Here is a 10,646-nt window from a genome sequence, read left to right as displayed (position 1 = left end):
CCGAATGATGAACATAAGATCAACTTCCTACAGAATCTCGAACTTCCCAAATTATCAGTTTTTTTTTTTTTTTTTTTTTTTTTTTTGGGTTTGTTTGGTCGGATGAGAAGTTGAACGTGGGGTAATTTTCCAATCATTCTCGAAATCTTCCGAAGAGGAGAGGATGCGTTTGAACACTTTGATTTTTGGCGAGAGATGGTTGCAAACATCATCAGATAGTTTCCCATGGCATCTTGAGAATGCAATGGAAGCAAACATCATATAAAAGCCTACCTCACTTGAAGGCGATGCTCCGTCTTTCTTCTTGCTTGTAATGCTGGTATGAGACCAAGTTGCGAACATCGATGGGGTCGTATGCTCCAGAAAAGAAAAAAAAAAAACCCATTTAGAAGAAGCAATAGCCAATAGCTACTAGATTAATGCTACGGGACCCCAAATAGGGGACCTAAAGGAGGACACGTGAGCTGCCCTCTCCTGTTTGAATGATGCACTGTTCACTATTTGGGGTCCATGTAGAAGCGCTCAAGCTACTAATGGAGGTAGATGCATGTAGGGACTCAAGGATGTCACGAACTCCATCGGAATCGAAAATGATTGCGTGGTTGGTTGAGCATCGGAATCGAAACTGACCGCGATTTTGATGTCTCAGATATTCTAATGATATCCAAGACGTTTTAGGTTTCCATTACAGAAGACAAATGCAGATAAGAATTTGTATGAGCATTCCTTTAAGCCACAGTAAGATGTATCTCTGAACTTTTAGTTCTTTTATCCTTTTTCCCCCCTTCCCGTTTCCCTTCCCCTTCAAAACATCAGTGGTAAGCATGATCACAGAGAGTTGGTATTTCCTTTTGTGTCGGTAGATCAATATGAGTTGGTATTTGTAAAGCAAGCAATGTCAGTTACCTTTTGTTGCAGAGATTTATCGACGACGTTCGTGATCATTTTATCTATTTATTTATTTATTCCTACAAGAGATTTTATGCAACGTTGGATATGTTGTCAATAACTTCCGAGGCGAGTTCTCGTACGCGCGTCTTATTTTGTTACCTCTCTTGACGTCACGGATCAATAACTTTTTGAGGGTAAGCTGTAGCTTGGATGAAACTATTTTGTTAATCTGGTTTAAAGTTGTTGCATGTGGAGGGAATGAAATTTTTTATATGCGCCGAAGAGCTTTGCTTTGCTTGTGAAAAAAGTCTAGCTTCAAGGTGGGTAGAATCATCCGAATAGGGAATACTTCTTCAACTACGCTCGAAGCTTTTCTTCACCCTTTTAAGTTGGCTTTGTCATCATTACTCAACAAGTTCATCATGTTACTTATTCTCAAAAAAAAAAAAAAAAAAAGTTGCACTTGGATGTATATAAAGAGAAGAGATAAGAAATAAATATAGTCATGAGAAATTATTATTCGTGTAATGATCCCAAAAAGTTGGGGTTAATGCTTTTAAAGATTTTACCCTCCCAACTATGTTTAAAGTTCTAAAGGTTTCTTTGGCCCTTAATAAAATTAAGTAGGGAATAAAAACATGTAAGGTGCGGCTTCGTCCCTTTTATCAAAGATAACGTGATGATTGATCAGGAACTTGAATAACTTTGGATCCTAAATCCTCGCATGTACCTCTCATCGTTAGCCATTTTAACTTGGGAGACAAATTCCTAAGTTGAGTCTCAAAACTCATCCTCGTTAAGATGAAGTAAGCAGAATTAAAGTTTTGAAGAAGTGTAATCATACTGTACTGAGCAGGACAATAAAATTCTGAGGACTGATTGGTCATGTGAAGCACCGTACCATTTTATCTCGAAGTTTGAAATTTCCGGTGACGATGATAGTTTGTTCACCCGAAAAACATTTTGCTACGATGCACATCCCTCCCTGTCAAAACGCAAGCAACAACTTCTCCCCTACAGAATCCATTGAACTCCTCATTACAAAATTCTCTGTTATTTACCGTTCTTTTTCTTCTATTAAACTTCCTTTTCATGCACATATACACACATTCACCCCAAAATCCTAAATATATTTTACCTCTCTAAAAGACAACAATAATAATAAAAACTATGCATCTCAGTTAACTGCTACCAACAATACATGTAAACCTCCTAACCCTCAGTAATCTTACGCGCCCAATTGTGTTCTATGTCGGTTTATTCTCTCATCCCATATTCTGCTTATTAGTATAAACATGTATTTTATACAATGTACAGCTGCAAAAAGACCATAAACTATTTCAACTCGCTGACTGATGATACAAGAAGTAAGACCAATTATACAATCTACAGCTGCAACAGACCATAAACTATTTCAACTCATTGACTGATGATACAGGAAGTAACACCAATGTACAAAAGTTGCCCCAAAAAACATATTACAAGCCGCAAAATCTCAACAAACATCTCTTTCGTTCTCAGGTATAAAAACAGGAAGAAAAAAAAAGGGTCATAAGCTATAGAAATAACAACAAAACTAATATACCACTCAAAAAAACTCTGCCATCGGAGAAACTCTACTGAAATGCATTTATTGGTGGAAGGAAGATTTCTACAAACAGTGTACAATAGTATGGGAAAAGGGATAAAAACCTCAATTTTTACACCTGCGCTACAGTTTAACTGCTCTCTTTCGCGTATATCCTCGTCTCTTCAGTGACCTGTGCCCATATGCTTGCATTCTTCTCCGCGTATCCAACCTGACAAGAAAATTACTCTGGTTTGTTGCTAAATGGAGAGGAGAATGAAACAGGTTTCATTGATCTTTTACACTTAATTATATAGATTTTCATTAGTTATAACTCATGATTTTTGTCCACTTTTTGTTCGAAATTCACGATTTTCATTAGTTATAACCCATGATTTTTGTTCATTTTTTGTTCGTTTTGACCCATGACAAGTAACCAACCATATATCAAATTTCATGATTTCATGGGTTGTAACCCACGATTTTTGTTAGTTTTGACCCAATGTCTATTAAACATTCTTTCATTAAAATAATGCAATTTTCATAAACTACAACCCACGATTTCTTGTCAATTTTCGATCTTTGATCAAATGACAAATAAGTGTGCATACTTCGAAATTCGTGATTTTCATAGGCGGTAGTCCATGAATTTTATCCATTTTTGTTCATTTGGACCCAATAGCAATTAATTGGGTAAAATTCCATTGTCGTGATTGTCATGGGCACACACGATTTTTGTCCATTATCATATATTCAACCCAATGACAATAAATTTTGACTACTTCGAAATTCATGATGCTGAAGGATCATAACCCACAAATTTGAAAATTGTTGTCTGTTTCTTCCCAGTGATAAGTAACTATTCATACTTCAAATTTTATAATTGTTATGCAGTTTCTATAAATTTTTCTTCATTTTCAACCAATCACAGATAAATGTGTACTTTAAATTTTTGATTTTCATTGGTTATAAACAATGAATTTTGTTCATTTCAACCCAATGACAATTAACGAATATTTTAAAATGTGCAAGTTCACGGGCTATAATTAGGGGTGCATTCGGTCCGGATACGGCTCGGATATGATGCTTACCATATCCATATCCGCTTACCCATCTCGGATACGGATACGGATATACCTCGGTAAGAAAATTTTATAACCATATCCGCTAAAATCGGATACGATTACGGATATACATTCGGATATATAAGCGGATATACATGCGGTTACAAAACAGATATGAGAAAACTAGATAGTATTGAGAAAAACATAGTTCATGTGATACAAAAGGGTTCGTTAATATGTCCATTATAACTAAAAAGTTAAGATTAGACATCTTGATCATCAAAATTAACCACAAATCAATAATCTAAGAATCGAAACTATCGTAAGAGTATGACTAATATGTATTCGGATATTTCGGATACGGATACGGATATTTTACTACAAAACCATATCCATAACCATATTCTATCGGTTATAAATTTGAGTAACCATATTCGTATCCTAACGGATACGGTTACGGATATTTCATCGGATACGGATACGGTTTAGCACCCCTAGCTATAATCCATGATATTTGCTCAATTTCGATTGTTTCAAACCACTGACAAATAATCATGCCTATCAAATAATTTATGATGTTCATGGATTATAACCCTTAAACCCAATGAAAATCACGAATTTCATGAGGTATAACATGATTTTAGCCTATTTTCATCACTTTCGACCCAATTACAATTAAATTTCGTTTGTCAAATTTCGTGATTTTCATGAGCTACAATCTACAATTTTTATCAAATTTTGGTTTTCAACCAATGGGAAATAATTATGTGCAGTTCAAAATTTCTAATTTTCATAGGCTAGTCCATAATTTTGTCCTTTTTTTCGCCACAGCCAAATAGCAATTGATTGTGAAGACTACAATATTTACGATTTTCATGATATAACCTCCGATTTTGTCGATTATCATTCAATCGACTTAATCACAATTAACTATAAATTATGTCAACTTTAAATTTTACAATGTTGATGGGTTGTAATCCACGGTTTTGGCAATTATTGTTCGTTCCTCCAATTAGCAACTAATTATGCATACTTTAAAATTCGCAATTTTTATGGGTTATAATCCATCATTTTTCTCACTTACGCTAACCTCGAGCCAATGACAATTGATTACATGTACTTTCAAGATTTACAAATTTCATGGGTTGTAATCCATAACCCACGTTTTATGTGAATTTTTGTTTGTTTCAACTCATCAACAGTTAAGTTTTCTTTCTTCTACAATTGCAATTTTAATGACTTGTAACCAATATTTTTTATCAATTTCCGTTTTTTGACCCAATGTCAAAAACCTACGCATGCTTTAATAAAACTCACACTTTTCATGTGTTTTAAACCCACAAATTTCTCTAATTTTATCTTTTTTTGTCCTAATTGAATTTAATTAGGCGAACACTTCAAAATTCACAATTTTCATGGGTCAACCTATGACATTTTTGCATTTTATTTATTTCAACCCAATGGCAACAAATTAAGCGTGCTTCAAATTTCATAATTTTTATGGACTATAACTCAAAATTTTTTGCGAAGTTTTGTTCGTTATTGTTCCAATGACAAAGAAATACGCGTACTTCAAATTTTAGGATTTTTACTGGTTATAAAACCACAATATTTGTTCATTTGCACTCATTTTGATTCAATGACAATTAACTAATATTTCAAAATTCGTGATTTTATGAGCTAACCCACAATATTTGCTCATTTTTTTTCATTTTTACCCAATGGTAACTAATCATGCTTACCAAAAAATCCACAATCTTCATGGCCAACCTACAAATTCAATGTATTTTTTTCTCTTTCAACCTAATGGTAAATAATTAGGCGTGCACTACAAAAAATGTAATTTTTATGGTTTATAACCATGATTTTTGTGCATTTTCATTTGTCTAGATCAAATTATGTGCACTTCAAAATTCACGATTCTTATGGACAATAACTCACGATTTTTGTTAATTTTGCTAATTTCGCCCAATGAAGTACACGATGTTCATGGGCTATAAGCCACAATTTGTTACCATTTTTCTTTGTTTCAACCCGGTGATAATTAACTAATATTTCAAAATTCATGATTTCATGAGTTACAACCCACAATATATGCTCGTTTTCATTCTTTTCGGCCTAAGGGCAACTAATCATGCCTACCAAAATTTACAATTTTCATGTGTTAACGCACGATTTTATTTTATTTTCATTACTATCGACCCAATCAAAATTAACTTTTCTATCATCAAAAATCGCAATATATGTGCTTATAACCTACAAATTTTGTCAATTTTCATGTTTTAGACCAAATGGAAAATAAAGATGCGTACTTCAAGGTCCATGGTTTTTGACCACTTTATTCGTTTCAACCAAATATAAATTATTTGTGCGGGCATCAATATTCACAATTTTTATAGGCTATAACCCGCTATTTTTATAGGCTATAGCCCACGATTTTGGCTGATTATCGTTCATTCGACCCGATAACAATTAATTATGACTACTTCAAAATTTCCTATTTTGATGTATTATAACCCATGATCTTGATAATTTTCATTTTTTGGTCCCATTAGAAATTAATTGTATGTAATTCAAATTACGATTTTCATTGGTCAACCCACAAATTTGTCAATTTTAGTTCGTTTTGAGTCGATGACAATTAATTATGTGTATTTCATAGTTCGCAATTTTCATGGACTTTTGCCCACGAATTCCATAGAATATAATCCAAGATTTTTTTTCCAGTTTTTGCGTGTTTCGAACCAAGGACAATTAAGTTCTTTTTCTTTTAAAAATGTGATTTTAGTGGACTATAACCAACGATTTTTATTAATTTATGTTTTTTTACCCAATGGCTATAAGCTATAATATTTGCTTATTTTTAGTGTCAAAATATTTAAATCAAAAGTCCTATATTTGAAGTGTCCAAAATGCAGTAAGTACTCTACGGTACAAAACCAAAATAGTCCCGACATCTTTCTTCATGTTACCATAAAACTAAAGTCACGTTTTTCTTTTCAACTTTTCCATTTTCATCTCCAATGCTAGCATCCTCAAGAAGCATGGAACACATATGAGATTTGAAAGTACCAAATAACCATCTCCAAGGACACCAATCCTCTCTCGTCATAAACTACTTTTTCCAAATTCGGTGGAGCATCTCTTATATCAAGCCATTATAACTATGGACAATAACCTACCACAGTCAACTACAGTGATGCTACCTTCCTAGCAATCCTAGTGTACCTAAATTGAACATGCCACGTGGCTCTCTCAGAAGGATTGCACCTCAGCTCAGGCACATGGTAGGACAGATGTGTTATAGCCTAGCATGTACTTGAGGTATGATTGTGGGTAACCACAATCTGCAAGTTACAAGATCTGTATTTTACATGATCCGTATCATCACTAAATCAATGAATTGCATGAAAATCTTCACTTAGAACAAATGACATAGAAGATCAGACATGTACTAGTTTTACTATTCTAATATGGAACATTTTCTTCAATGTAATATTCACAGATACTGAATAACATACAGTTTGAACAGCAAGATCAGCTACATGCCAAGCATAAGGATTAAAGTATAAATTCTGATTTTTGTATTGAACTTAATTGATTAAGGGTGAAACAAAATAATCAGGTTCAGGACCCAGATTATGAATAAGATTCTAAACAAGAATCCTAGCCCAATGGTTGTCATTCTTGGAAGACAAAAGCTGCACAAGTTCATAGGAGAAACAATGCTGCTTTTGAAGGATGTATAACTTTAAAATAATATTAAACAGTACCTGGTTTATTACAAATCCTTTAAGCATACCCAGGAAATCATCATGTCTTTCTCTATCAAATCTCTCAAGTTCATTCCTGTTATTCTCCTGCATTATGGATAAAATAAAAGGGATATCAGCACATATCAAGTACCATCAGACAATTATATTGCAATTTCACAGAAGAACATTTGAGGTCTGTAACTCAGTCATTTACTTTAATTTTTGTAACCATCTTTTAGGAGGTGGCACTCAAACAGAACAAGAAAAGGAAGAATAAAAAAGCAATTACAGTGATTTGAGAAGGCCAATTGCTAAAGGTGTCCTTTGTTATAGCTCAATAATTGTAAATAGGATACAAACAGGAGAAAAGTAGTATAATGTTTGTCATGCCACTAATTTTATCTTCAGAAGTCTAGAATAATGAAAAAAAGACATCTAGAAAGAATTGATTATTCATAATACTAATTATACAGTGAAGTATTATTGAACATTCTGTTACGAAAACTAATTAAACAGTGAGATCAGTAGAGTAAATCTTCCTCTATAGACAAATAACTATTGTTCCATAAAATTTGAAATGATTGAAAGAAAAGCAATTACAACCTTAGGCACTTCTAACCAAGGAAAACTAGATTGCAACTTATAATTTGCATTTCACAAATACAAATTACTGGACCACCTAAATGGTAAGAAAATTGCCAAAGATCAAATGAAACATTCGAGTAATTCCATCAAGTCTTCAGTTTGCTATCCTTCGAAGTTTAATCTTTGACTGGCAATCAATTACTGTCAGATAAAGAAGGATAAGTAATTGGTTACCTAAATCAAAACTCATGTTATCCAAGTCATCTAATCACACAGGAAACCCATTACTCATAGTAATCGTTCTCTTCGAAAAACACAAAAGTACCTTGATTCTTTCATACTCTCTAATTGCACAACATTTAGCATCTTCGGTTTTTCTAATTGTTTCTTTCAAATCTTCTAGTTTCTGGTTTCTAGTCTTGTCACCGCCAAATATCTTTGAGGAAGCAGCTTCAAGCTTTTCTGCCCTTGAATGCAAGGAAGACAGATCTGACATAAGGGTCTGGACAGTTAACAGCGCACTGGAACGATCTGAGAATGCACCATGTACAGCTAGCATCAGGCCTAGATATTCATGCAGAGTATCCTGCCAAGGCAAAAATAATATGCAGAAAGCAGGAATAAATTAGATAACTGAGAGACTTAACAGTTTAGACTTCATAAAATGTTATTTTGCAAGTATACCAAATGTTTGACCGTCTGGGCATTTGACTCTCGATAGGATCTACTGGCTCTCACAGCAGCAGTCGCTAGACGCTTGAAATCGGCAGCTCTTATTTTCTGAGAATTATACACAGCCTCCTCAGTTTCAAACTTTCCCAGTTTAAAGAATGCCAATCCTAGTTCTCCCATTGTTTCTCCAATATCCTGTTGTGCTTTAACAAGTGCTTCAGCCTGCACAACAAGAGGAAACCATACTCCTTTTTAAATAAATATTACAAGGAACACTTCAAGACATAATCCTAATAAATAGGCCAAGTCATCCTAGTACAAATTCTAGATATTTTTCTAGGCTTTGAGGCAAGGAAAGTGGATATTACATGAAGAAACTGCATGGTCTTACCATGCATTGTACTTATATAGAGAAAAGTGCCAAGATATTAATCTAGAGGAGTCAGTTGGCAAGAATTTTCCTAGTAACAATTGCAAAAGTAACATGTTGTTCGAGACTTCGAGTATTCCTTTAACAGTGAGCTTTTGGACATAATGCCAAAGGCTCATGCATGAGAAGGATTTACAGAAATATGAAACGGACATGTGACAGGAAGTTTCTTAAAATACAGGATAACATATCAACAACAATAATAACAATAACAATAATAACAATAATAATAACAATAATAACAATAATAACAATAGAGGGTACACATACTGACATACATATATTTGTGCTCATTCTAAAAACATAATAAAGCACAATGATACATAAAAGCCAGAATTCAATATAACTTACATTTTTCATGTGAATACAAAGTGTGAGAAATGCATGATGTGTGTCCATAGAGTGACTAACTGTGTCATAAATTGAAAAATATATTATAAATTGGTGAGATGTTTGAAAATTACAGAACCTATCCTAGAAGTATCTAAGCTCAGAGTCCAGAATCTATCTTAGAAGTATCTAACCATCATGATAGAACTGTCCATGCTACACAATCTCAAACTCTTGCAATTTTCCGATGCATGTGTGTAAATAGAAGCCCTAATTGAGTTAGGAAAGTTAAGATTCAAGAAATCACCATTCTCAATTTTTTTTGATCTTCCCAACCTATGGCTAACAGAAGAAACTCTTACCTAAAATTCTGTTTCCTATTATATGTTCTAAGGATATTAAACATCACCTAGATTGCTCAATTGCTAGGTGTTCACAGTTTTACATCTACACCAAAGCTAAAAACTATAGATGACTCGACATCTTTCCAATATGATTATTGGACCTATAAGTAGTCAAAACTGGTCTAGGCAGTCTGCATTCTCTATTATTTCATCAATAGTCAAAACCTCCAAAATCATTTAAATTCATGCCTTAATATGGAGACAGCCAATTACTCTGCTTGAAAATCAGCTTCACATAATTTATTGCTTCCATTAGTACTTACTTACCATATCTAGACTAGACCCCAATTCCAATTCATGCTATACATTGTAATTAGACAGTTCCATTTCTCACAATGCTGAACCAACTCAAATTTATGAAGACAACAAGACATCTTCATAAAGAAGCCATCTTTCTACAATTTTATTTACTCTAGCAATCAATCAAACCTAATTCATCCCCTTTTACCTTAATCCAACACAAAAACAACAGACCAAGATCAAAATGTAACTAGACAGTTCCATTCTCACAATGTGCATCGATTCGAATTAATCAAGCCAACAAGATAAAAACACACATAAAAAAAATCATCTTCTACATTCCCATTTACTCTAGCAATTAACCCGACCCAGTTCCTCTCAATTTACTTAAGGTCTATGACACAAAACCAACAAACCCAAATCAAAACCAATACTTCCTGTGACAGAAATACAATGTTGTTCTAACTCAAATTTATCAACGCAACCACCACATTTCTGCAATTCCACCTAAAACCCAACACAAACACCAACAAAATCCAGATAAAAAGCATACCTGCTGAGATGCACTACTGAGCTGCTGCTCCAACTCCTGCACCCTCTCCTTCCTCTCCAAGAACTCCTTATCCTCCTCCACCGCTGGCGGCCTCCCCCCACCCCAATCATTCGTCATCGACTGCTTCAACTCCTTAAACATCCTCAACAGATCCC

General features: G+C 34.0%; 1 protein-coding gene across 1 annotated transcript in view; it reads right to left on the bottom strand.

Annotated features, from left to right (window-relative positions):
* The window catches only part of LOC109829732 (sorting nexin 2B-like), a gene marked incomplete at its 5' end in the record, with an annotated part of 8,832 nt that continues 477 nt past the window's right edge, over positions 2,292–10,646 (bottom strand). The window contains 5 exon segments of the mRNA XM_020396771.1: positions 2,292–2,690; positions 7,296–7,382; positions 8,188–8,448; positions 8,547–8,756; positions 10,492–10,646. The exon segment at positions 10,492–10,646 is cut by the window's right edge and continues 63 nt beyond it. Coding sequence (XP_020252360.1) covers positions 2,610–2,690; positions 7,296–7,382; positions 8,188–8,448; positions 8,547–8,756; positions 10,492–10,646 — 794 coding nt within the window.

Source organism: Asparagus officinalis, chromosome 2 (assembly GCF_001876935.1).
Source record: "Asparagus officinalis chromosome 2, Aspof.V1, whole genome shotgun sequence".
NCBI classification, from domain to species: Eukaryota; Viridiplantae; Streptophyta; class Magnoliopsida; order Asparagales; family Asparagaceae; genus Asparagus; species Asparagus officinalis.
Note: the sequence above shows the minus strand (reverse complement) of the source record. Positions and strands in the feature narration are given on the sequence as shown.